At 40.6% G+C, this 27859-nt stretch overlaps 3 protein-coding genes across 4 annotated transcripts in view; 1 reads left to right on the plus strand and 2 right to left on the minus strand.

The window, feature by feature from the left end:
• The window catches only part of cdk19 (cyclin-dependent kinase 19), a 67465-nt gene extending 65539 nt beyond the window's left edge, over window positions 1–1926 (minus strand). Inside the window, exon 1 of one of the 2 annotated variants that reach the window (XM_053479862.1) lies at window positions 1565–1926. In XM_053479862.1, the coding sequence (XP_053335837.1) occupies window positions 1565–1692 (128 nt within the window). In that variant the 5' untranslated portion in view covers window positions 1693–1926. The remainder of the gene's footprint in view (window positions 1–1564) is intronic. The other variant, XM_053479855.1, reaches the window with a different exon arrangement.
• A 1582-nt stretch (window positions 1927–3508) lies between these two features.
• amd1 (adenosylmethionine decarboxylase 1) lies at window positions 3509–16148 on the plus strand. The gene is made up of 9 exons (XM_053479975.1): window positions 3509–3860; window positions 9499–9585; window positions 11606–11732; window positions 12202–12304; window positions 12402–12444; window positions 12545–12689; window positions 14392–14484; window positions 14644–14799; window positions 14987–16148. Exons 1-9 carry the CDS (start codon window positions 3751–3753, stop codon window positions 15119–15121), a joined length of 999 nt encoding a protein of 332 aa, XP_053335950.1. The 5' UTR covers window positions 3509–3750; the 3' UTR covers window positions 15122–16148.
• Window positions 16149–17976: 1828 nt separating this feature from the next.
• Window positions 17977–26868, minus strand: ppil4 (peptidylprolyl isomerase (cyclophilin)-like 4). Its single transcript, XM_053479873.1, has 13 exons — window positions 26760–26868; window positions 25513–25580; window positions 24105–24169; window positions 23867–23984; window positions 23596–23738; window positions 23399–23495; window positions 22383–22499; window positions 22149–22273; window positions 21871–21937; window positions 19045–19156; window positions 18835–18931; window positions 18624–18747; window positions 17977–18477 (listed from the first exon to the last, which is right to left on the minus strand). Exons 1-13 carry the CDS (start codon window positions 26827–26829, stop codon window positions 18262–18264), a joined length of 1419 nt encoding a protein of 472 aa, XP_053335848.1. The 5' UTR covers window positions 26830–26868; the 3' UTR covers window positions 17977–18261.
• Window positions 26869–27859: the final 991 nt, after the last annotated feature.

Genomic DNA, 27859 nt, shown 5'->3' on the forward strand with positions numbered 1-27859 from the left:
TAATGAGTATGCAAATGCGACAGTGACGTGACAAAGTGTTGAAACTAACAAGATGTCAGAGACCCAAACAAGCGAAGATTTTTCTTGGCAGATTCTCTAAAAAAAAGCCTGCGTCTTGTTTTCACGAGTCTGCTCTGTGTCTGTGCCCTGATGGTCGTTTTGAAAAAAAAGACGATGCGGTCACAGGTCACATGATCTCAGTGCCATGGAAGAAAGGTGGGATCTAATTAGCGCTGGGTCAAAATGCATTTTTATTTATATATAGGTGTGCAAGGCCAAGATGATAACGGTATCACTTGTCTCTTTTTTTATGATTTTTCTTCTTATTTTTGGTGTACGTGTACAGTCTGAATCAGAAGTTAAGGTTAAGTGATGTTTAATGTCTATTTATTTCATATTTTGATAATAATAATAATAATTTGTTATATGTAAAGTGAAATTATTTTTTCACATGTCCTTTAGTAGGCCGGGGTCAGAGTTCAGGGTCAATCAGGATACAGCGCCCCCTGGAGCAGACCCAGTGGAACAGTGGAAACTTGGAGGTGCTGGGGCTCGAACCCCCAACCTTCTGATCAGAAAACCAGTACTCTACAACCTTAACCGTTCGAGTTAAAACCACCCAAACAGGCAGATGTCTTTTCCGAATGTCCGGATTGTTTTTATACACAAAAACATGATTTTTGGTAATATTAGTCATATTTTCGGCTGGCTGGAGCGGATTATCTGCGTTTACATTACTTCCTATGGGACAAACCGTTTCACATTACATCTGGAACGGATTACATTTGAAGGCCGAGTCAGAGCAGACCAATCAAACTGAAGACCGGACGATTCGGGTCACTGGCCGGTCGACCGGTTCGTCTCTATAATGAACGTAAAAACAATTTAGGGTTTATTTTTACATTTTTATAGCACACAGATTCGTAAGCAATTTTTCCCTCCATCTCTAATAAATCGTCATACTTTACAGAACGGCAATACGGATCGAACCGGCACAGAGGGATCGTGATAATATCGTATCGGTTCATCCCTGACATGCCCATCTCTAAACAACATCATCAACAACAACAACATTACATAGTGCTGCTGTTGTTGTTGTTGTTGTTGTACATACATACAGCAGCTTGTTTAACGTCACGTGCGCCGCTGCAGTGTGATTGACTGATGGCGGGATGTTTGACCGATCAGACGGGATGGACTGAGTCTGACTGGAGTCGATATGAAACGACGTGGAAACAGAAGAAAGTTGGTGCAGGTCGGGGGTCACGCGCGCTACAGTCAACATGAGCGCGCGAGCCGTCGGCTGTGTTTGGTGTTTTTGAAGTGTGTGTGTGTGTGTGTGTGTGTGTGTGTGAAAACAAAAACAGTGACAGCCTGAGCTCTCACTCTCTCTCACACACACGTATATATATATAAATATAAATACACGTCATATATATATATATACACACACTAATCCCGTGCACGCGCGATCAACCGTTAGAAGCGCGCGCAGTAAAGCCAGCGAGAAGGCAGCGTGTTTGTTTGTTTGTGTGTTTGTTTGTTTGTTTGTTTGCCTGCTCACCCGTCTTTGCGCTTGGCTTTATAAACATGCCCGTAGGTGCCGCGACCCACTTTACAACCTTCATATTCGAACAGATCTTCCACTCTCTCCCGCTCAGCCGCCAGCTTCGTCTTGAAGTCGTAATCCATGTCTTTTTTTTCCGTTTAACCCATAAATATCCGCTTCTTCTTAATTGGCGATCCGATGAAATATTAATTATGAGACGCATTAATTAAATAATCGGATCGTTGTTATGTTTTTTTTTTTTTTTTTTTTACCTCCTCCTCCCCCCCCCACCATTTCCTTGTTTGGGGTTGTTGGTCCGCTCCGCTCGACGCTCACTGGCTGCTCGGTGACGTGGTTTCCATCGCACCGCCAAGCATTCTGGGTAACTGTAGTTCTCGGAGCGCGGGGCACCCTGTCCGCGACTGCGGCGGCGCGGGCGCGCGGGAACTACAAACAGCGATATCTGCGTGCCGCGCGCGCGGTTGCGTAAAGTGTCATGGTCGCTGGTCAAAATAAATATTTAAAAATAAATAAATAAACATTAAATACATAAATACACACTATTTATAAACATCACGTGCTGTTTATTTGTTTTTACATATATTATTTTTTTATTATTATTATGTTTTATTACAATACATTTTGTTATTGTTTTATTTAAAATTTTTATCACCTATAAATATGATAATGACACACACACACAAATATATATATATATATATATGTTATAAAGTTTTATATATATATATATATGTTATAAAGTTATATATATATATATATATATATATATATATATATATATATAAAACTGTTAATTATATACATAGATGACTTCGATTCCCACATTGGAACTGTGTGCATGGAGTTTGCATGTTCTCCCTGTGCTTGGTGAATTTCCTCCTCGAACTCTGGTTTCTTCCAACAATGCAAACAAATTAGATTAGATTAGAATAAATTCAACTTTATTGTCATTACACATGTACTAGTACAAGGCAACGGAATGCAGTTTAGGTCTAACCAGAAGTGCAATTAGCAGAAAGTGCAGGATGAAGGTAAACATGCAAAAGGTGACGTGCAGATTAGGTAAACGCCATAGTATGTAAGTGCACGGGTAAATTTTGACCAGAGGTCTTACCACAGTCGTAAAATGGGAATAAATGCAATGGCATTCATCATTGGCCTCTACAGTCCTCTACTAGTTCAAATACAGAGGTTCCTAAGTGGATGGATGGATGGATGGATGGATGGATACACATAGGAAACACTATGACATAATGTGTGAAGGGCCCTCTTGTTCTTCTAAGGATTTTTTTCTTTCTTTCACAGGTTGGTATCTTCTGCCATTAGGACACCTGACTGGCACAGAGGGCGTGGCACAGAGGCCTTTTCATGAGATGACGGTTGCTTAATAGCTCATACACACTTCCACATATACATGTGAAACCTGGTACACATTTAGATGTCATGGAGCTGAACAGCTTTCGCTGTGCATGTCTTTGGCTCTATGCGACAGGAACTCAGTTTGGATTGTTTGCAAAGTGCCACCAAACAGAACCAATATGATCTCAAATCACTGAGGCTGCAAAAACGAAATGATTCAGTCGTTTCAATTAAAACTAAATAAAAAGTGGTTTGTGTGTGTGTGTGTCTTTAATAATTAAAATTAAGCTCAGGTCATCTTTATAACTACTACGCAAAGCCAAAGCCTCTCACCCTCGATACGGATTACGCAACCTTTTTTTTCAGATTATTGGCAGCACAGACACCCAATCCGAAGTTAAACCAAGACAGCATCTCGAACACGACTGGTTCACCGCCTGGCAAGGTGGGGCAGCGCTCTCGTTCACCGGCCAATCAGAACACAGATAGTAGTCGGGTTCTCATTGCTGATTGGCTGATGGTAAATCCTGCGTGCGCGTGCAGTCTATAAAAGGCGCTGCGCAGCGAGGAAACGGCGCTCTACACAGTATGGCCGGCGATATTAGCTAGCACTCGCTCACGGATCTTCTCTGTAAAAGGGGAAAAAGTCGGTGAAATCTACGACGTTTTGACAAGATAACACCAACACCAGGGCTCAAAGATTCAAGGATTCAAGGACACTGTGCTTAAATTAACATCTTTTAGCTTGAGACTTGATTTGGAGCTGAAAAAAAAAATCTGAAACATCTAAATAAGCTGTGTGCGTGTTTGTTTGTGTCACGATGGAGGAGAACGGAGCGCATTTCTTCGAGGGGACCGAGAAGCTGCTGGAGGTTTGGTTCTCCCGGCAGGACGACGCCAAAGGCACCGGGGACCTGCGAAGCATCCCGAGGTTAGTTATGAGAAGAAAAAAAAAACACGCACAAAAAAAAAATGTTCGAGGCTGAATCCTAAACACTATCTTGATGTAGAAGTAGGGCGCTAGGTAGGGTGCGGGGACGGCGCTATCTGCGTTACCGCGTAGTACGCATGCGCAGGGAGCGAAGCGCTGTTTGGGACGCGACCCCCTCCCCCCCACGAGGCGGTGTTTCTTTGCCCCATTCTCTCTCAAATCCGCGTCTATTTTAAGACTTGTGCATGAGAATAAGAGCCATGATGTGACCCATACGATGTTTTCGCATCACGGTATATATATAAATGTATTTTAACGCGGAAATAAAAAGCCGATCATGTGACACATTTGCTCAGTGTCACGCAGCCCCTCTCCCCCTCCCCCTCTTCATTCATTTATGTCGTAATACAAGCCATAAGCCCTTCAACTAGATTGTCCGGACGCGCTGGAAGTCTCTCAAATCCACACGATATCATCTTTTTAAATCAGTAATATCCTAATCTCGGTCTTCCCCCTCATGTGTGTTTGTTCCCCTCCACCCTAATCTTTCTGGGACTAACACATCTCATCACATTTGTAAACCGTACCCGATGTTTAATTAGCACATTTATTGTTTCATTCATTGTTTTAAAGTTGTATATATAAATTAAACGGAGCACGTTTTGCGCGTTACTCCGTTAGCGTGCTAGCCGTTGACGTTAGCCTGAACAGCGTATGACGTCATGACGCAAATCTAGCTTCCTTAAATAAAACCTAAAAAAAAAAAAAAGTTTGTTTAATGGTTTGCATATTCAAATAGTTTGTGCGTGTGTATATGTGTGTGTGATGTGTGTTAATATTTTTTCCCCCTCAGAATTAATATATTTCTTTAGTTGGGCTCCGGTCACGTGACGCCTGCGTTCTCGGACAAGAGCACGCGGTGGGCGCTGCATGCGCGCACCTGGCTCGGTTACTTAAAAAGCGCGAGCTGTCACACGCGCGCGATTTACAACGCACTGCATTGCAGCATGTGTGTGTGAGTGTGTGTGTGTGTAAGAGAGTAAAAAAAAAATTACTGCCCCACACAGAGAAATAAAGAAATGAAGAACACACTCATTCAGTAAAATGGAGCTGCATGAAGTATTTTTGCATGGTCATTTTATTCATGACGTCATTTCCAATTCTACCCCATTACATGCGAGGTGACTTTAATTCATTTATTTTAAATGAAACTTAAATTTGGAGAAGAGAATTTTTGGAGAAAATGCTTGAAGCTGAGGTCATGGTGGAGATCCTGGGACTTTCATCTTAAGAAATGGGGGGAAATATCCCTATTCAGACTGGATTAGTTTTACTCACCGCATTTGTTTTATATAGGATTTGCGTATTTTTGTTTTGGGTTTAAAAAGCTTGTTTAATTATATTATTGAGGTCGATGCACAGGAGCAGCTACAGATCCTGTACATGTCTGTAAAATGTCCAAAAAAAAAGTGACGTCTTTGATGGAACTTAAAAAAAAAACACCACAAAAAAAAATAAACGTTGTAGTCGAAACCGTCCCCATGTCTTGCATCAGACACTTGTCAAACTTACTAAGACCACTGCCCAATCACTCACACACGTCCCACCCGAACCTTGAACCACAACTACAAAGTTAAATAAATAATCTGTGTACAAATCCCGTCGGTTTAGTTGTTCTGACCAAAAACAAGAACAATCAGTTCTTATAAAAACGAGGTGTGTGTAGTAAGAAGATTCATCACCATCACGTGAGACGCAATCACAATTACTTCTGACGCGTGATTGTAGATAATCCCGTCTGAATTATACAGCTCACGTCTTGCGGTGGGTAGGTCTGGGCAGTCCAAAAAACCGTTTTACAGGCATCTTAATATACTTTTAAGTCAATTAGGTAGCTTGGCAGGTAAGAATAAATCAGATACTACTTTTAAATCTATAGAACGTATCAATTTTTACAAAGTGATACGATGTTTATTCATCCTATCGATACATCAGAGTTGCGTTTCTCTGTTTAAGAAGGTACTAGACGTGCGGGTGATGAGGAGCGTAAACGTTACCATACACACGGCCGTGTTTTTACGGTACACAAGATGTATCAGCATTTCTTTATGTTGGGGGGACTCCTACATTTTTTTTTTTTTTTTTTTTTTTCCAAGACACGTGGGGGAAAAAAGAAAATGTTTGAATAATACTCGCTGGTTTATTTGCTGAGGGATGAGCTGAATAAAACACACAGGGGCGTGCTACTGTGGAAAAACGAGCAACTTCCAAATGGAACGAGTAACTTCACTCGATCTCACCACTCTGTTGATGTATTTTCCCATAATGCCATGCTGTATAAGGTTTTTTTTGACTGATTTGGCGTTATATTTTCTTTAGAACCGAATTCTTTGTAATGTAATAGTTTCTTCAGTGTTTTTTTAATTTATTTCATTTCTCCAAAATAATCTGCGTTTCAAAAGGAAATTTATAAAAATTATGCCAATCTGATGGTCAGCTACCAGGGGTGGACCAGATACCGCCCGACACTTGAGGTACCAGTGTAGTTTGACGCTTAAGGTACTGGTAGCGCCAGATATACGACATAACACGAGTTACTGGTCTCATCAGACACTTGGTACTGGAGTGAGCAGTATTGTTTGACACTCGAGGTACCGTTTGACGTTTGAGGTACTGGTATCGCCGGACATTTAGTACAACTTGTATTGGTAGTCACTGGTATCACCAAACACTCTGTACTGGAAATCGTCCAAGTGAGCAGTATCGTTTGATACTGGACGTACTGGATTTTTACCGGTACCAGCTTGACGCTTGAGGTGTACCGTCTGTCCACTGAGTTACTGGTATTTTCCCCCCAACACTCAAGTTCCTAGTATAGCTTGACTCTCGAAGTACTGGACATTGCCCAAGTTACCAGTATCGCTTGACATGATTGAGGTACTGGAGTTACCGGTATTTCCTCCAACACTCGAGTTCCCAGGATCACTTGATGTATGAGGTACTGGACCACGCCTGGCACTCGAGGTACTGGACATCGCTCACATTACCAGTGCATCATCTGACTGGAAATTTGCCTTGAACTTTGCCTTTTCTTTTTTTTTTTTTAATGGTTACATCCTTTTGTACCACCCAGATTTAGCAGGGATTGAGGTCATGCCAATAAGCATGTGGTTCCTCTTATGGTTCACTTCCTCATCAGACAAACGGTTTACAAGTTATTTCTTTTTTTTTCTCCCATTAAAAAAAAAAAAAAAAAAAACTGTAAGAATAAGATTGACGTGTTAAATGCAACGTCTCATCCAGAAGTCTTTTCTTTGTGCCGCTGTAGGACGTGTGTATGTGCCGAGAAGCTCATCTCGCGCTTAATTTAGCCGATCCAAAAACGGCGCGCCTGATATAGTGACTGGAGGTTCGTCTCAAATTCTGCACGTGTTGACTACCGCGGACACGGCGCTGTCGCTATTAAACACCCATCCCCTCTTCTCTCTCAGCACTTGACTGCGGCGAGTGTGCGCAGGAAGAGCGCTAGCCTGCTTTAGGCGCGACGACAGATCAGCAGGACGTTTTACCACAGATGATGGCTAAGCGTTGGTCCGCGGTAACCGAGGTGCGATCGCTATTCCACCGCCTCGGACGCTGTTAATTCCGGGAAACGCCTTGGTTTCTTGGCAACAGAACCTGAGAGGTCTTGGCGACTGTTTCCCAGGAGGTCGGCGTGAATGACGAGCGGTGTCGGCTTACAGGAGGGGAAAGGATTAGAGTCGTCGCCGAGGTACTTGGGGGGAGAGAGAGGATCAGAGGGACTGGAGCGCAGCCAATGGCCAAATAAGTCCACAAGGGCATCTGATTCACAACTCTCATTCTACACTCCGTGTGTGTAAGAGAGAGAGAGAAAAACCTCGTCACCTCACAGGACTGCACATGGTATCCTACACTAAATCATTTAAATCACGATGGATTAAAAACAAAGCAGGTTTCTTGTTTTGTGTCCAATTGAAAATATCCCAACTGATTTAATTTTTATATTGTTCGCTGCTACTTTTGGGGAGGGGGGGGCGGGCAATTAATAACTTCAAAAATGGTCCTGGACTCACTGACCTTCTCCTTTCTAGTGTGAGAGAAACTAGATTGGATACAAGACCCGATTCCCTCCAAAACTACCTCCCTCTAGGCATAAACCCTTCACTAACCTCAATATGTAATAAAAAAGATGAACAGAAAAGAACCTGACAAAGGTGGATCTTCATCTTCTTTTTATTTTATTTTCTACTCTGGCAAATTTTCAGCCAAAAGAAAAGGGGGGAAAAACACCTTTGGGGAGGGGGAAACTTATCCTACGCATTTTCTCTTGCTCATCAAACAAACCACCTCCAGCTCGCACCTACAGTTTAAAGTTGAAGAATCACAGGCGTAGTGCGTGTCGGCTTTTAAAGTCTTAAAATCGTCACCTACACAGTACGATATGCATTAAAATGCTTAGACGACCGCCAGTGACCTTAAAATAAAAGACTGTTAATAGGAAATAAATACGGAAAGTAAATTTAACTAAGAAGGAATAAAGTCGATGCTGGATACGTTCTCTGTGCCTGTGAGTTGTGAGGGTGGAGCGACCCAAGCCACGCACCCTCTGTTCACACACACACTGACTGATATACCAGTTCTAGTTGAAATCAAGGTTGTTTTTTTCCCTTTTTAGTGTGTCTAGTAATAGTACGTCACGTCACATAAAAAAAGGAAATAAAGATGTATTACAAACTTTTGAAACACATCAAGGGGGAAAAAAAAGTTAGTTTTTTTTCTTTTGGTCTTGACTTTTTGTTTTAAAACATTGAGCTTTTGAGCAGATTGTTAAACTTGGTTATCTAAATTGGGGATATATATAGACACACACACACACCTGCTGAATCTGTTATCCGTCCCATAATCGAGCTGGAGCGTCAGTTGTGCAGGTTGAAGAGGGAAGTTAAATTCTTGTGTGTTTAGTCACAGTTTAACGATGACTCATTCAATCTTCACTCTGTAACGCAAACGTACACATGGAATTCATGCACACACACCCCGACTCGGCGGCGTTAGTCATTAACGCTCTGTGTGTTGGTCCGAAATACACACACAAGACCATCACGTGATGAAGGAAGATGTTTGGATTGTGTATAAAGAGGAGGGGGGGGGCACCCTCGGGCGGATCTCACCACAGGTGTGTTTAATACACGATTAGTCGTGAGGGAGAACGTAAGCAGCGTGATATCGTTTTTTGGGCTTTTATTCACCTCAATTATTATTTTTTTTCCCCCAATTATTTGAGGATACAGCGCCCCCTGGAGCAGATAGGGTTAAATCCCATGCTCTCCAGGGTTCAACCCTTAAAAGTCTCCGGTTGTAGAGTACTGATACCGAAAACTTATTTTAATTTTAACAATTTCTTCCACACGGTGCTCCATATTAAAAGAACAATTTAAACAGATTACGTCGGACGAGCTGTTGCTATAGAAAGGGCAAGGTGTCCAGGCAAAGCATGTCATTGTACTGGTACATGTGTCCATGTCATGTTCTGACCAATCAGAGCGGAGGACTCTGGGTTTTCTGTGGAAGGAAGTTTTTCTGTGTGAAATTTGACTGTGTGTTGTGTGTGTTTCAGGTTTGAGTGGGACAAACTTCTGGAGAATGTGCATTGTTTGATCATAAGTGTGACAAAGACTGACAAGCAGGAAGCTTATATACTCAGGTAGGTGTCCCTCTGTCTCTCGATGTCTGTCTCTTTCCCTCACCAGCGATACTTCCTGTTACAAACGTGATCTACTGCGGAAAACCCAACCACTAATACGTACGTGGTCTATCGGACATTTCTTTTCATTTGTCCTTGCATAAGTAAGAGACCTGATGTCTCTCCCACAGAAAGTTTGGCTACAGAAGTTGTGGTGGTATCGACGGGTTAAAGAAAAACCTCCTAAATATTTCTCTAAATAACATTTTATTTTTATTTTTAAATGGACTTGTACAATCTCAATTGTGTCACTGTGACGCTCAGAAGTTACAAACATTTTACAATCTGGAGAAAATTCACCAAAATGTTCATAATGTAAAAATAAAATAAGCATTAAACATCTAGTTTAGGTTTGGTTTTTGAGTAACTGAAACTGAGTCTCGTCCTAAATATATATCCGTTAGAAAGCTGGCGTAGCGTTAAAGGGGGACAAAAGAAAAAGAGCGAGACAGATAAGTTCATTTTGGGAAATCGCATTCGGTGCATTAATGGAGAGAATCTCTCAGCGCTACCTGGTAATATCCAGCGTGCCCATGTTTTGATCTCTCTCTCTCTCAAACTCACACGCTTGTCACTCCTTTGACTCGGCCTTAAGGTGAGCGTGTCTGTTTGATTTTTCCTCTGGAGAGCGTGTGCAAACAGGTAGAGCCGCAGCAGAACAGTGGGGGAGTTGATCTCTCCCTCCCTCTGAGAACAATGCAGCCCTGTGTACGAGATCGATACAAAGTGGATGGAGGCCAGAGAGTGATGTACAGACATGCGTACCAGCGTTAGTACGAGTCATTGACGGTTAACGGGTTTGTAGAAATAGTTAAAATGTTAAAGCTAAAAATAATCCGATCTCCCTCAGGCTCATATCGTCCCCTCGACTCAACGTTATAATATAATTGATGTCCATGAGGTTCAGTTTTAATAGTGTGAAGGGCGCATCGCTGTTTGTGTATAGCCACGCCCACCCTGAGGGGGGAAAAGCACTAGATTGATTGGCTTTGTTGAGTGACACATATAGCCACACCCACCCTGAGGCAAAAAGTGCTAAATTGATTGGCTTTTAGTCGCATGTATAGCCACACCTACCCGGGGGGCAGCGTAGAATTGATTGGCTTTGATTAAATGGTTCTGTTGAGTGATGCGTATAGCCACGCCTACTTCAAGGCAAAAAAAAAGCGATAAATTTATTGGTTCTGTTGAGTGTGGCCACGCCCACCCGTGTGTGTGTTTGTGTGGGAGAGAAACACTGCTCATTTTCTGTCTCGCCCCCTCCCCCTCCTTTATTGACACTGACACACTCATGTGACTCACACAGAGAAAACAAAGCACCACTCGATTAATAATTTAAAGACAGTTTAATAATAAATGAGGGAGGAAAAAAAACATGCAAGAAACCTGTGAGCATTTTATTTTTCTCTAAATTATGTATTAAAATTAGTAATCATCTCCCCTGCTGGGTCTTAGTGCTCGTCTCTTACTGGTATAATTAATATCAGTGCGCGCCTTTTCTCTCTCAGCCTGTCGTTATGTGTTTTGTGAAGCGTGTAATTTAACACTTTGCCAGTTCTCACACACACACACTCTCTTTTAGTGTGTATTTTGTATTCATTATTTTTTATGTATTTATTTTTTTGAGGCTGTGGAACAAATAATTTGAGTTTAAATTATTTCTTATGGGAAAATTAGATTTGGTTTACGAGTGTTTTGGAATATGAGCCCGCTTCCGGGACGAATTAGGCTCGTAATTCAAGGTTCCATTGTAGTGTGCTGTGCGTCTGTACAAACATTAGAGCTGATATTAACAGGACACTGATGTCCAGCGGGTGCCAACACTTAAAATTTAGCTTTTGTGACATGGTGTTTTGCTATGGTGATAGACATCTTTTTAATAAAACCATGAAATGGAAATGATGCATGTAGTTTTTCCGGTTGACCTTTGACCTGGAAGACGAGCAGGCAAGTTTGACTTTTTTTTTTTTTTCCTCTGCAGCGAGAGTAGCATGTTTGTCTCCAAGAGACGTTTCATTTTGAAGACATGCGGAACCACCCTCTTACTGCAAGCGCTGGTGCCCCTGCTGGAGCTGGCACGCGAGTATTCCGGCTTTGACGCCATCGAGGTGACACACACAAACACACACACACACACACACAGTAAAAGGGTGTAAATTTCTGTTGCTTGTTTGATTTACTGTATAACGTGCCGAGTTTGGAATGATGCAAATGTTGTTTACTCGCATACCAGAAACATCAAAGGCAAAGTTAAGCTTCAAAGGCTTTTATTTTATTCTCTTTTTTTTTTTTCCCCATAAATCTCTTGGCACCCTGAAAACATTCCACCCTTACCTTTCGTTGCATCAGTGACAAGTTTTTAAACAATTATTTCCATGTTTTTGATTGTTTTGAGCTTGCTAACATGACATGTTGCTCCGCCCCCTTTTCCTCTCCATTATCTTGTGTCGATAAACCGTTCTGTATTAAACCCCACTCTGGTTAACTCATTCATATATTCTAGAAGATTGACCTTGTCGGATTCCTGTGATTGCACGTCTGAGTTTTGTTAACAGACTGTCCGTGTTTGTCCTGCAGAACTTCTTCTACTCTCGTAAGAACTTCATGAAGCCCGCCCATCAGGATTTTCCCCACCGCAACTTTGAGGAGGAAGTGGAATTTCTCAGCCAGATCTTCCCAAGTACGTCCGCACACACACACGCACGCACTTTCTGACCTAACTAACCAGGGGTCTCGAGTGAACATATGTACTCACGCCGTGTTTGTGTTTTCCTCAGACGGAGCAGCCTACTGTATGGGACGTCTGAACTCTGACTGCTGGTAGGTCACGTTCCTGATCGCAGAGCGCGCATACTTGTGCTTTTTACGATCTTACCGTTCAGGTTTGTCATGAAGAGAGCGTTTCTCGCCGATCTTCCAGGTACCTGTTTACTCTGGAGCTGCCAGAGTACTGGGAGAACAAGCAGGCGGACCAGACGCTGGAGGTTCTGATGAGCGATCTCGACCCAGCCGTGATGGACCAGTTCTACATGAAAGACGGTGTTTCCGCTAATGAGGTCACTCGTGTACGTACTGGGGTTCGGTTTTCAGATCTTCATGCTGTAATCAGGATGTCTTCATGAGTATAACCACATGGTCGATGGAGATGGGGATCACAAATCAAATCAGTCATGAATTGCAATTTTTTTGTGGGATTTTTTTTTTGTTTTTTTTTAACCATTTTAATGTTTATAATAGAGATGAAGATCATCCAGTGAGCAGAATCGTCTGGTTTTCAGTTTGTTCGGCCGTGACCGGACGATCAGCCTAAACGATTCTGTACCGAGCGCAGAAGCTTCAGAGTGGATCAACAGAAACGTGTTTTTATGACACTACATTTATCAATAATCAACACTCGCACTCACTGTTTTAAGTTCTGAGACTTTGGAGGCCTTTGAGGCGATAAAACATCAGTTTCTTTATAATACAGGTGGCGCTTTCTGAACTATTCACACTTTTTCACCCGGTGTGTTAAGAGTGAATTATTTACTGAAAGTTTGTTCATAAATAATTATGGTGGATGACAGAGATAAATGTTAAACTTTTGTATGTGAAGGTAGTTTGTGGTGTTTAAATGCTGCGTTTGTTTTTTTAAGTGAGAAAACGAATGTTATAAGGAACGGCGTACATTTAATTTCTCATTAAAGTTCTTTAAAGGATCAAAATTGTGATAATATCAGGAGGGGGGATGTAAAATGTAAATTCAAGGTATCGTGGTGATATCGTTTCGGGAGGTGACTGCTGATTCCTGCTCATAACAGTTAACAGTATGTTCTATAGATGGACTGAAATAACACGATCAGTGATGCAAAGCTAAAAATAAAATCCTGTTGCATCTTAAACCAAATAAATACTTAGCTTGAAACGGACTCGGGAAGAGCTTCTGCTCTTTAATTTTATTATATTTATACAGCGCGTGTAACAATGTCTCATTGTCTCAAAAAAGAAAATTATGGAAATGAGATGTAAGACAGCGTGTCCAAATCATAATGCTCAGATTGTCTAAGTCGTCCAGACGCACTGTGTTTAGCATGACGTGTTCAAGGCCATGTGATGGATATTAGATTTAAAAGACGGAAATTACCGCGACGCAGAGGGGGTGGGGGGGTGGAAGGGGTGTTCACCTGATATGTTGATAGCGTGGTGATACCTCAGATCAGTTTATCAGTTTTTTTTTTTTTTTTTCTGAATTTTTTTTTTTATTTGTTTTTAAATTTTGAACGAACCTGCCAAATAATTCCTCATTCCACACAGGATGCTGTTCTGCCTGCAAATGAGTGAATAGTTGAGTGCACCACCTGCAGGATTATAGAGGAACTGCAACATTAACGCCGCAAACGCGAAATGAAAATTTTTGCTAAACAGAAGAATCATGATGTGTACCTCAGTTGTGTTTTTTCCTAAAAATTATTCGATTGTTAAAGATCAATTAGTGATAATCAGATTAATGAGTTTATTACACAAACAAAAAAGTTCAAGTATCCCAGAATGTTCTGTTTTAATCAATCCTTGATGCGACTTGCTGCAGCCTTTGATCCGGAAATGTCTTTAAAACTTACACTGACCAAAAAAAAAGCAGCTCTGAATTCGCTTAATATTAATTAAAAGTTAAGTCTGCGTGTAAGTCAGTAAAAACACACTCCTTGAGACGGTTGATGTTTTGATGTAGACGTGTCTTGTGTAGTATTCGGACACTTGGACTGACCTGTGCTGACTTTTGCCCCACAGATGAGTGGAATTCGTGACCTGATTCCAGGTTCTGTGATTGACGCCACAATGTTCAACCCTTGTGGATACTCCATGAATGGAATGAAAACGGATGTACGTCAGACTTTTAGTCTCAATTTTTTTTTTTGCAGTTTACTTTATTAACGTCTTTAAGTTATAATAAGGTTGAAAAATTTTTTTATCCTGAGGTAAAAAGTCGCAGATTTTGTCCGTCTGTCTGAATAACACGTGATCGAATTGTGCGTCCCTCAGGGAACTTACTGGACGATCCACATCACCCCTGAGCCAGAGTTCTCGTACGTTAGTTTCGAAACCAACCTCTCCCAGACGTCCTACGACGAGCTCGTGCGGAAAGTCGTGGACGTCTTCAAGCCAGGGAAATTTGTGACTACGCTTTTTGTTAACCAGGTGAGCGAGTTTTTAACAGTACGGTTTACGGATTCTAGTCGCTGTAAACTTTGTTAATGTAGCTTGTATAGGATTACCGTAATTCTTGGACTAGAAGGCTTACCGTAAATGCACCAATAAATGGGAAAAGGAAAAAAAGTTCGAAGTTTGTCTAAATCTGTTTTCTCTCTCTCTCTCTGCATGTCAGAGCTCGAAGTGCCGCAGCGTCTTTACGCCTGCACAGAAAGTCGACGGCTACAGACGCCTGGACCGCCAGCTCGCCCATTTTAACGACTACAACTTTGTCTTTACCAGTTACGCCAGGAAGCCGCAGCAGAGCTAAAGATGAGAAAGCGCAAAAAGAAAGACGGCGCGACCGGAGCCCCTCGGCTCTTCTGCTGCTGCCGCCGTCACCGCCGCCTTCTGACGTTTCGTTACTGTAGCTGTATTACCGCGAGTTTACCCTGTACCCGGTCCGTAGATATGTTGCATGAAAGCTCTCGTCGTGTCCGTGTAGATATTCTAGCTCACTCTTGCCGTGATCTCGAAGTGCATGTAGAGTTGAGGAGCCTCCCCTTCCTGCAAGCGTCCCCCCTCATCCTCCACAGACAGGGTTTCCGCGCCCACTGAAGCGGGGAACCCTGGCGTGCTCAGATTCGTCTCCGCGGTGCGGTTATAAAACTCGACACAAACATTTTAAAAAAGAAAAATAATAAAAAATATTACACTGTAGACCGTCGCATGCTGTCAATCAAAAGGGCCTGTTTTTTTTTTTTTTTTCTTAGAGAAATAGCATGAGAGGAAAAGACTTAAATTTATTAAGATAATAAACAAATTATATATTTATATAATTCTTGAGATGTCTTTGCTTTTTTTTCCCATTTATTGCAACAAACCAAACAAAAAAAGAATACCATCAGCAAAAAAAATAATTGCACTTTAAAATGAGCATCAAGAGCAACAAAAGACTCTTGTTTAAGCACTAATTATATAATATAATAAAAAAGGGGCAGTTAATGTGGAAGAGCCATGACTGGAGCTGTTACACACCTACACGAATACCTAAACCTGCCCCACCCACATTGTTTAAGCCACTCCCATATCATCCCATCAACACACACTAGACGTGGCACGGATCTGAGCATGTCAGGGTTCTCCCGGATCATTCCGCACTGCTGTTCGTTTTATTATTATTTTTTTTTTCCTCGCTTTTGTTAAATTAATTTTATTTATTTATTTTTGAACAATGAGCTGGCCAAAAAATGTGACTCCAGTACCTCCTCGAAGCTGTGTTCTGTCATGTGCCGGGAGAGAGATGCTAGATCGATTTTATTTATTACCCCCCACACCTTTCTAAAAAAAAACAATAATCTCTCGCTCAGGAGTGATGTTTGTTGGTTGGATGTTTTATTTCCCCTGTTTGAATCGTCACCCAAATCCACGGAGCCTCTCCAGCCAGAGGGCGTCGCCGTCTCGCGCTGCCGCCAAACAGGGGAAACGACGTGTCCTCTCAAAACAGGACCGATAAATAAATAAAGATAAAAAGCCTCGGCTGTACCACGTACAGCAGTGGTTTAATTTCTCACAGCAAATTAGTCGTGTTTAAGTAGAATCCTGACGTGTGTGCGCGAATAGATTGTAGAGTGTAGCGTCTCGAATAATAGCAGATTCCCCTTGAATTGTATTAACACTTTTTATTTAAAATAAAGGCGTGGACAGCGTCTCTCTCTCGGTTTCATCAGGGAAATTTTTTTTTTTTTTTTAAACACTCTTCTTCCCTAAGGACCATTTAATTTAACAGGAGGTAGTCGAGCCAAAGTAGATGAATTATAATTTATTTTTTTCTCCAGCACCGTAGATTTGATGCATTGCCTTTTTTAAAATTTGCATATTTTTGTACTTATTTTTTTCTATACATTATGTGGACCAATTGCATCTTTTTTTTTTTCCTTCCCCCTCCCTGATAATTCCCTCCAAAGATTTTGTGGTGATGCGGTGTATTCATTTTTTTTTTTAACCTTTTTTTTTTTGGACCGTGCTCTGGACGTTGAGGGGTAAGGGGAAAACCCTTGCTATTCTGATTCTCCTGCTGTCTCCTTGGTTGATCAAGATGTGCTAAATATCTGTACTACGAGCTTGATGCGTTTAAATACAAATAAATCAATGTCGACCACTCGCTGTGTCAAATTGTCATTTTTAGTTCACTGATGGTAGAGTTGCCTTTATCTTCCTCAGACAGCTGTTAACCTGGTTATTTCTGACCGAGTAATCTGACTGGAAGAGAGCCGTTCCATGAGTGCTGATAATAGACGATAACAAAACCGTCACAGAAGCACTTACAGCAAAAAATAAAGAAACACATCTGATATCAATGTCATCTTGAACAACACTTTAATAACTGCTTCTAAATCACTCGGAATTGCCTTAGTGTTGCATTTACACACTCAAGTGAGCTACAAAGCTAGCTAGCTTTTAAAACAAAGCTAAAAGCCTAATCAAGGGCACTACTTGGTGTGTGGAACAAGGGATTTAAACCCAGTACCTGGAAGTTATTGTAAAGCAGAACAAGTGGCAATACAAAAACTTGTACTTTGCACAAATGATCTTGTTAAGTAAAAATATTGGCATGACATAAAATAAAATCAGAACTGATTGTGGAGATCCAGTATGAATTTGCTCAGCAGGTTTGAAAAAAACTGCATTTCAACACTCTCGGATAAGTTTCGTTGTTTCAGGACACAAATGTACACATTTATTTTGGGTTCAAAGCTGATCTTGATGCATTTTAAATGGAGCTGCATGATTTAATTTAAATAATATGTATATATAATCACATTGCTTTAAAATTGTGATATTTAACTATTAAATGCACTATTTTACATTTAAACATTTATCCAGGCTAACGATTAATAACTGCACACATGATCTTGTTAAAAATTTATTGGCAAACATCCTTTTATATATATAAAAAAAAAAAAACTGACAAACTCTACATCAATTCCAGATTGTATGTACATTACATGTAACAAATTGCAGGCTTTTGTGATTAAATAACTGCACGGCTCCATACTGACATTTCAATTGTGTTTTATTGAATCCTTTAGATTTTTATCAACCAAAAATGAAGGAAATAAAATTGAGAAATATTTCTGTCCGCAAAAACATCCGGACGACAGCAACAAAAAAAGTATCGGAGACGTTTTTTTATTTATTTATTTATTCTTAAGTTTATTGATTCATTGGTTTTTGGTAACATTCCAGTTCACATTTACAAAACATAAAATTATACCAAAACATAAATAAAAATCCCCTCCTGATTACTGTTTTGAGCCTCGCGTGCAGTGTTGTACTGTATACGGATTTTAGTGAATAAAGCGCTCCTGTAAAGACGCGCGAACATTTTAATAATCTCTACAGGTTTTCCTCGTGTGTTGGCGGTGGTGTTGTGCATCGTGTACATCAGCATCCCATAATACTAAGGTCTCAGCGATGTCGGCTGCGCTCCTTGTCCTTTGACCTCTTGGGGCTGCGGCTGTGATCGCGGTTGTGGCTTTTCTGCTTGTGCTTGCCATGTTTATGGTGACCGTCCCTGTCTCTCCCTCTGTCCCTCTCTCGGTGTCTGTCCTTCTCACGGTCTCTGGAGCGAGAGCGCGACCGTCGCTTGCCCTCTCTGCGCTCTTTCCAGGTCTGATCGGTGTCCTAAAGCAAAAAAAAATACAAAAAAACAATTGCTATATATATAAATATATATATAATTACACATACACATAAAACTGACACTGCAGGTGTGATCAATAAGACCCTAAACCCTGTATTACTCCAAAATATAACCCCCCGCCCCGTACCCTGGGTTTCTTTGCCCTCCTGTCGTCTTCGTCGTACGACTGCCGCCTCTTCTCCTGCTGCTTCCTGTCGTCCCTCCGCCCCACGTCCTCCTCTTCCTCGTCCAGGAGGAGATCGTAGCGAGAACTTTCAGGAAGAAGTTAAGGAGAAACTAACAGATGTAGGACAAATAAAAACTTCTACAGTATGTGAATGAGACGATGAGAAGGATACTCCTGCTTGGGTTTGAGTTTGTCTTTCAGAGCCAGTTTGGATCTGTTGTCCAGGTCTTTCTCATAGGCCTTGAAATCGTCTTTCGTGTACTTCCCACCTGTGGGTGACGCAAACACACGTTTTATAAACTGAAATACTAAAAGGCACTGCGATCATTTATTACACAACGATTAAAAAAAAGACTATTAAAGTGTAAAAACACACACAAACCTTTTCCCTTCCATTTGATCTTGGACACAGACTGACTAAAGTCCACGTGAATGCGTCGGTCGTCAATCAGCACGTTGTCCATCTTAAAATATGCTTTCTCACAGTCGTCCACCTGAAACACAAATATGTTTAAGGATGAACTCCAGCGACTCGCCGACACGAGTCAGTCAGTCTGCCGTAAACTCAACACCACACATTTAAACAGTCAGTGGAACATGAAGCACGCTTAACAACTGTGTGTGTTCTTGTCCTAGGTTTCTCATGGAAGACTGAATTAATTCATGCTGCCCCCTGGAGGCCTTGGGCTGCATCTACAGTCGTGGCCAAAAGTTTTGAAAATTACATAAATATTGGAAATTGGAAAGTTGCTGCTTAAGTTTTTATAACAGCAATTTGCATATACTCCAGAATGTTATAAAGAGTGATCAGATGAATTGCATGGTCCTTCTTTGCCATGAAAATTAACTTAATCCCAAAAAAAACCCTTTCCACTGCATTTCATTGCTGTCATTAAAGGACCTGCTGAGATCATTTCAGTAATCGTCTTGTTAACTCAGGTGAGAATGTTGACGAGCACAAGGCTGGAGATCATTATGTCAGGCTGATTGGGTTAGAATGGCAGACTTGACATGTTAAAAGGAGGGCGATGCTTGAAATCATTGTTCTTCCATTGTTAACCATAGTGACCTGCAAAGAAATGCGTGCAGCCATCATTGCGTTGCATAAAAATGGCTTCACAGGCAGGGATATTGTGGCTACAAAGATTGCACCTAAATCAACAATTTATAGGATCATCAAGAACTTCAAGGAAAGAGGTTTAATTCTTGTTAAGAAGGCTTTAGGGCGTCCAAGAAAGTCCAGCAAGCGCCAGAATCGTCTCCTAAAGAGGATTCAGCTGCGGGATCGGAGTGCCACCAGTGCAGAGCTTGCTCAGGAATGGCAGCAGGCAGGTGTGAGTGCATCTGCACGCACAGTGAGGCGAAGACTTTTGAAAGATGGCCTGGTGTCAAGAAGGGCAGCAAAGAAGCAACTTCTCTCCAAAAAAAACATCAGGGACAGATTGATCTTCTGTAGAAAGTATGGTGAATGGACTGCTGAGGACTGGGGCAAAGTCATATTCTCAGATGAAGCCTCTCTGTTTGGGGCATCTGGAAAAAGGCTTGTCTGGAAAAGAAAAGGTGAGTGCTACCATCAGTCCTGTGTCATGCCAACAGTAAAGCATTCTGAGACTATTCATGTGTGGGGTTTCTTCTCATCCAAGGGAGTAGGCTCACTCGCAATTTTGCCCAAAAACACAGCCATGAATAAAGAATGGTACCAAAACACCCTCCAACAGCAACTTCTTCCAACAATCCAACAACAGTTTGGTGAAGAACAATGTATTTTCCAGCACGATGGAGCACCGTGCCATAAGGCAAAAGTGATAAATAAGTGGCTCGGGGACCAAAATTTTGGGTCCATGGCCTGGACACTCCCCAGATCTTAATCCCATTGAGAACTTGTGGTCAATCCTCAAGAGGCGGGCGGACAAACAAAAACCCACTAATTCCGACAAACTCCAAAAAGTGATTATGAAAGAATGGGTTGCTATCATTCAGGATTTGGCCTAGAAGTTGATTGAAAGCCCAGTCGAATTGCAGAGGTCCTGAAAAAGAAGGGCCAACACTGCAAATACTGACTCTTTGCATAAATGTTATAAATAATTGTGGATAAAAGCCTTTGAAATGTATGAAGTGCTTGTAATTATATTTCAGTACATCACAGAAACAACTGAAACAAAGATCTAAAAGCAGTTTAACAGCAAACTTTGTAAAAACTAATATTTGTGTCATTCTTAAAACTTTTGGCCACGACTGTACACTTAGAAGCTTAATTGAAGCCTCACATACTGTATATACTGGACATCAGTTTTTAACCATGTCCTGCACATTTTAGTGTTTTTCCTGCTCTACCAAACACACACACTTCCATTCAGAAAAGGTTTTTAATTATCTAATTAGTTTTTTCCCCTTAACCAGAACTATTCCTTTTTGTTTGTTTGTTTTTATATTAAACCCACATCACTGACAAATCAGACAATTGAAATACTGATCCATTTGTCCTGCTATGTTTTTTTTTTTTGTTGATGTTTTTTTTTATTAAAAAGGAATATTGTTAGAAATACTGATTCATTTGTCCTGCATTAGCGTAGAAACCAGACTTGGGATGTTAACGACTAATTATTAACCAATTCATTTCTATTAATAACACACCCGATTAATAAGGTAGTAACTGATAATGGCATTTTGTTGTGCGTAATATTTCTCAGTAGCTCATGTTCTGTATCTATTCATTAGTACACCACAGGAGGGCAGGACTTGGAGGCAGACGATGTATAATACTGGATGTATTTTTAGTGACGTACTAAAGGACAAAGACTAAAGCAGTATTTTTAATAGCGCTCTCTCTATATTGTTTAGGCTTTGCTAATTTCTCCCACTAATTTCTTTCAAACTAAGGTACTAGAACTTAAAATCAAACTTAAAAGAAAAAAAAGGGTTACTGTACTTAATTTTAAAACATTTTTATACTTTTACTTATTTACAGTATCATTTGAATTTTACAGTGAGATTTGCTAGTCTAAGTCAAACTGTTTCTTTATTATTAAAGGCAGTGTTTAATTAAACTAACAGCACCAACAAACTCCTGAGTATTTAATGTTGTGTTCTGTACGATACCATTCGTGCTAAAATGTCAATCAGGATGTTTCTTGATCGATCGTGTGTCTGCATGAATGGAGATTGTGATTATTTTTCTCCTGATTAATCTTGCAGCGTTATAACGAACCTTCTCAAACTCGATGAAAGCGTAGCACAGAGACTCGCCCGTCTTCCAGTCCCTGATGATCTCACAGCTGTGAACAGAAAAAAAACCTCAAACTCAGATTGAATCTCGCGTCTCCGTCTCGTCCCGTATCCCCCGTTTCATTTAAATTAATAATAGTAATAATTCGATGAAGATAATGACTTGTTTTTGCCTCAGAACTAATGAACCCCTCCCCCCTTCCCCTGCGGAAGTGTTTTTCTGATAAAGTGATACAGTGATGATGGTGTGGAGTCTCGCACCACTGGATTGAACCGAAGCGAGAGAAGATAATCTCCAGGTCCTCGTCGGTGGTGACCGGGTTCAGCTTACACACAAACAGCACGTTCTCCGGGGGTTTAACGTCAGCGTCGGGCAGATCACCCACCTAGAATGAACACACACACACAATGTGAGACTGACACAGAGAGGTGGTGAGAAAAAAAGAAAGAAAGAAAGAAAGAAAAAAAAAATACAGAGAAAAGGGTGGGTCTCACCATTTCCAGGAGGATGGCCTGTGTCTTTGCCTCCTTGTCTTTTATCACTTCATCCAGCTCCTCTGCATCCTTCCCTTCAGCATCGTTTATCACTTCATCAGCTCCAATACGGCCACTCTGGGGGACACACACAGAGTAAATCAGTCAGGCCAGGAGTCCATCAGTGAGTCTGTCAGTGAGCATCAGTCAGTGAATTCAGTAATTCAGTCAGTGAATCAGTCATGCAGTGTGTTAATTAGTCAGATCTCGTTTGTGAGTGATTACATCAGTGAGTCTGTCAGTCAGTAAGTCAGTGAATCTGTTAGTGATTCAGTTAGTCAATGAGTCGATTAGTGAGACTGTCAGTGAATCTGTTAGTGAATCAGTCAGTCAGTGACAGATTCAAGGAGTCAGTCAGTAAATACATCGGGAAATCATTTATTCAGTAAAAAGGTCTCTCAGTACATGTCAGTAATTCAGTCTGTGAATCAATCAGAAAGTCAGTCAGTGAACCAGTCATGCAGTTAGTAAATTAGTCAGATCTTGTTTGTTATTGACTCACAGAGGGAATGACTGACTGACTGACTGACAGACTCACTGACTGACAGATTTAGTGACTGACAGATTAAATGACTGACAGACTCACCGATGTAATCAGTTAGTGAGTCAGTCCGAGAGCCAGTCGGTCAGTGAATCATTCAATCAATCTGAGTGTCAGTCAGTCAGTAAATCCATAATTAAATAATTCAGTCAGTAAAACAGTCGCTCAGTACATGTCAGTAAATACTTCAGTTAATCAGTCAGAAAGTCAGTTAGTATGTAACTCATTATTTCAGTCAGTGAATCAGTTAGTCAGTACATCAGTCAGTGTATTTTGACAAAAATTATCACACTGTAATACCTCTAACAACACACACCTGCATGATGACCTTATTGATTTTATTACATATATTTTTTCCAGTCAGCATTTTTTTCCATGCTTAATTGACCCTTAAACACACAAATTACGAGACCCATCTAACAGTTTAGACACTCACGTCCAGCTGCTCTTTGGTGGGCTCAGGGGATCTATCCGGCACCGGCAGGTGCGGGGGGTCATCAAACGGGTCGTCCAGAATAACCGTGTGATTTATTCTGCAACCAGAGCGCACTGGTTTAACATAATGGACATCAGTCAGTTTTCCAAAATGATTCTCATGGACACGTATAGGACCCGAGACACAGTCTGTCTGACCTGATGTCCTGGTAGGGAACGAAGTCTTTGTCCACGAACGCCTCGTTGATTTTGGCCAAGACGTCCATTCCTTCCGAGACCTCCCCGAACACGGTGTGGACGCTATCCAGGTAGTCCAGGTTCTCTCCGCTAGTGATCAGGAACTGAAAGACCAGGAACACAAGTCTTAGTACTGGTGTATTAGTATATATAAGACAAAACAGGAAGCAAATCAGATTTATTAAAGGAAGTGAACAAATCAACACCAGAAGACACGCGTGTAAAAACAAACCTGAGAGCCGTGCTGATCGTTGCCGTTGTTCACCATGGAGACGGTCCCTTTCTTCTTGTGTTTGATCCGGGGCGCCTTCTCTGCATCAAAGAAGCGCGCCTGATCCCCGTACAGCTTACTGACACCACACACACACACAAATGTATAAATGTATAGTGTCAGTCCACGAGTCGCTAAAATCACAGACTTATTAAATCATCATCATCGTCATCATCATCAGGAGGTGTTTATTACTGACCAGAACACGGACTCTCCTCCTCGGCCAGTGCCTGTAGGATCTCCAGTCTGAATGATGAAGTCTCTCTGAATGAGGAAATAAAGAGAACAGGAGCACGTTACAGATCTGTAACTACAGTCTAGCCAACAAAGCACGTACACATTCACAGTTACAGTAAAATTACTTCCACACGCTCTCACAAGTTCCTCACTGACAGATGAACATTTATTAATCTGTTTCAGCATCAGGGCTCGGCGACATCAGCCAAAATAATGACACCTCATACTTATATACACACAGTATGTCCAGTCTGATAAAAAAAAAAAAAACTTTATGCAAAAATCGAAAGTGCTGCATAAAAAAAATTTTACACACAGTGCTGTAAAAAAGTATTTGCCCCTTCATGATTTTTCTTTTATATTCACCACACAAATGATTCAGATCGTGATTCTTATTTTTAATATTACACAAAACTCAGTATTTGAATGATGATGTAATTTATTGAGATAAATAAGATTAAAAATAAAATAAGATTTTTAAAAAAGGTGTCAAAACCTATCTGTCCCTGTGTGAAAAAGTAATTGCCCCTCCACACAATAACTAGGTGACCACCCTTGGTGAAAATAACTGAGATGAGTCTTTCCCATCGCTGTGGAGGAATTCTGACCCGCTCTTCTTTCCAGAATTGTTTTAATTTAGGTACGTTGGAGGGTTTTCTAAACATGAGTGGCCTGTTTAAGGATCTCAATCGCAATTAAGTCCAGATTTTTTACTAGGCCACTCCAAAACCTTTATTTTGGCTTCTTTTTTTTTTTGTGATTCAGTGGTGAACTTTGCTGGTGTGTTTCAAATCCTTGATCTGCTGCAAAACCCAAGTGCACCTGAGCTTAAGTGTCACAAACCGATGGCAAGACATTCTTCTTCAGGATTTTTTTTTTTTAAAGAGCACAGAATTTTTTTTCCTCTTGATTTAACAGGTCTGACAGTAATCAGGTCTGGGTTTAACTCAGATTTCCAAAAATAACAGTTTATTCATGGTTTAGCTTTTTCCACATAGGGCCAGGTAAGTCTGGACGGCTTTATCTCTTAATAAATGAAATAACTGCTTAAAAACAGAATTTTGTATTTACTTGGATTATCTCTGTGTAACAAAATTTAGATTTGATGGTGACATTATTGGCTTGTAAATAATAATAATAATAAAAAAATATATATTAAAATGTATTTTTATTACATCAGGAAATGTATTGACGCTGTACCAGTGACAGGACTTTGTATGAATTGTAAACTATATGGTCTAACTTAATATCATCCCCTCACACCTCACTTTCCAAAACCAGGTTAATAAGTTGGTTTAATGTTAATCTGATTTAAAATCTTAACAGATTCATATCCGAGTGCTGCCTGGTGACTGAGTGCTGGTTCTTACCTGGACATTGTGAATGAGACAGTAGTTGTAGTATTTGATTTTACACAGCTTCAAGAAGTTCAAGCAGGCTGAGAAAGGCAAAAAAAAAAAAAAAAGGTTTTTACACTTTATTTCATTTCTTTTTGTTTGTGTCTATAGTCTTATTAAAAAAAACCTTTAACAGACTGTGAGTAATCCTGGTCAGATTACACTCTGACCAGGATTGAAGCTTTAAACATAAATCTACCAAAAACAACGAATTATTGCGTTCTGCCGACATCATCAGTCAGACTCTAATAGGGCCGTAGTGGCCTAAGTGACACATATGGAATTAGGTCATTTTAATGTGACAGTTATTATTTTAAGACATGAAGATCAGCTGCTCCTGAACAGTTATCATGAAAACTGTGAGTGAGTTTGCGAAACCCATCAAGCTCCATGATGAACCTGTCTCTCATGAAGACCTTCCCAGGAGAACAAGACCAAAACCGACCTGCTGTAGAGCTGAAGTTCATTTAGAGTCACCGGCTTCACCTGGAGTTTGAAACGTATTATGTTGTTGTGTTGCGTTGTCACTTTTGTCTGCACATTTGCACATGCACTTTACGTTGCCTTTTCTGTATAGGACTTAGTTAGTTAGTTTTTTTTTTTTTTTTGCTAATTTATGTTGTAAACTTATGTCATATGTAGCACCTTGTTCCTGGAGGAACGCTATATTGTGTCATGATGTACTAAACTGTATATGCTTGAAATGACAATAAAAGCCCACTTGACTTGACTCAGAAATCACCAGTTAACCTCAAACAGCACCTTGAGCCATTATGAAGGATTTACAGAGCAGAAGTAACAGATACTGTACATCTCAAGATCAGCTGTTTAAACACCTCAAGATCAACTGTTTAAAGGAGATGATTGTATATTTTGCATGTGTTCAGTATTGTTTAAGAGTGGAGAGAGAAATGTAATCAAAATGTAGGAAAGACTTTGAAGTTAGAATGTGTTTAAACTTTTGACTGGTATTGTGTGTGTGTGTGTGTGTGTGTGTGTGTGTTTATATAATACTACAATAACACTGTATTTATGCTCTGGAGCTTGTTTTTCTCATGACTCTGCTCTGATATTAGCCATATGCTACCAGGCTAGCACACACACAAACACTGCTCTGCTTATCCCTGTTTACTACAAGGTACTTAAACCAATAGCGACTTTATTTATTTCTACATTATATTATATATCTAAAGCGGTTGTTATTTGTAGTTAAATCCTACCTTTGGGTCTTTCCTCGGTGTATAAGTCAACCACAATGTCGCCTAATGTTGTTTCCAGTAACACCGCCATCCTGGTTCAAAATGCACACCGCACAGCGCACGCGCGAAAGAAGCGCGTGCCGACGTAATGGCGTGCGCGTGTCTGTGTGCGCGCGCGCACCAGGCTGTACTGGCTGGTTTGAGCATGGACTAGTGATGGGAAGTTTGAATCATTTTGGTGACTCAGTTTTTTTTTAAATCTTCGTTTATCAAAATGAACGAATCTTTTTTGGAGTCATTTAGTTTATTTCGTTCCTTTGATCAGAAATAAAATAAAATGTTGCATTTTCAATAAAAAAAGATCCCCAGTGCATCTACATACACAAATTTTGGCTATAGGTTCAGTAATGAAAATATTACAATGAAACTAAGGACATATTATAATAAACAGAATGAGCAGCTCGCCTCACATATCTTTCAATCCGAGTAGTTCGTTCTTTTGAATCTATTGCATTGCATAGCGTCTATGCAATGCAATAGATTCTATAACGTGACAAAAGAACGAACGACTCGGAGTAGAAGAGTCATTGAGAAAGAAAGAGATACTTGTTCTTTAGAGTCACGTTAAAGATTCGTTCAAAAAGAACAAATCATTCATGAACGACCCATCACTAGAACACATTTCTGTGTATTGTCGTGACTGCTCTGGATGTTCACAAAGCTTTCTGGACAGGACATTTATGACACTTTCACATCATTTTCACATCGTTTTCTGCTTTTTATTAAAGTCCAAGCACAAGGACAATATTGATTAAGCCACAACACAATGCAATAGTGAAACAAACAAAAATAATAGATATTACACATGAATTCAACACATAACTCACTCACTCATTCATTGTCTACACTGTGTGGACAAAAGTATTTGGTCAAACCCGCAATGACATTCAATCCAAATACAATATGGAGTCTGTCCCAGTTTTGCAGCTATAACCACTTCCACTCTTCCACAGAATTTTAGAGAGATTCTGTGTGAATTCATTCTGTAGAGCGTTTATGAGGTCAGGCAATGATGTAGGACGAGAAGGCTTGGCTCATAATCTCCGTTCCAGTTCATCCCA

Source organism: Clarias gariepinus, chromosome 2, assembly GCF_024256425.1.
Source record: "Clarias gariepinus isolate MV-2021 ecotype Netherlands chromosome 2, CGAR_prim_01v2, whole genome shotgun sequence".
In the NCBI taxonomy this organism is placed as follows: Eukaryota; Metazoa; Chordata; class Actinopteri; order Siluriformes; family Clariidae; genus Clarias; species Clarias gariepinus.

Excerpts from the sequence above, each read along its gene's own strand:
- amd1 (XM_053479975.1), top strand. The coding sequence starts at position 3,751 with ATGGAGGAGAACGGAGCGCATTTCTTCGAGGGGACCGAGAAGCTGCTG. Across the intron at positions 12,690-14,391 it reads CCGCTAATGAGGTCACTCGT|ATGAGTGGAATTCGTGACCT; the intron begins GTACGTACTGGG and ends TTTGCCCCACAG. Across the intron at positions 14,485-14,643 it reads TGAATGGAATGAAAACGGAT|GGAACTTACTGGACGATCCA; the intron begins GTACGTCAGACT and ends TGCGTCCCTCAG.
- ppil4 (XM_053479873.1), bottom strand. The coding sequence starts at position 26,829 with ATGGCGGTGTTACTGGAAACAACATTAGGCGACATTGTGGTTGACTTA. Across the intron at positions 19,157-21,870 it reads CTTTCATCGAGTTTGAGAAG|GTGGACGACTGTGAGAAAGC; the intron begins GTTCGTTATAAC and ends TTTGTGTTTCAG. Across the intron at positions 18,748-18,834 it reads AAACTCAAACCCAAGCAGGA|TTCTCGCTACGATCTCCTCC; the intron begins GTATCCTTCTCA and ends TCTTCCTGAAAG.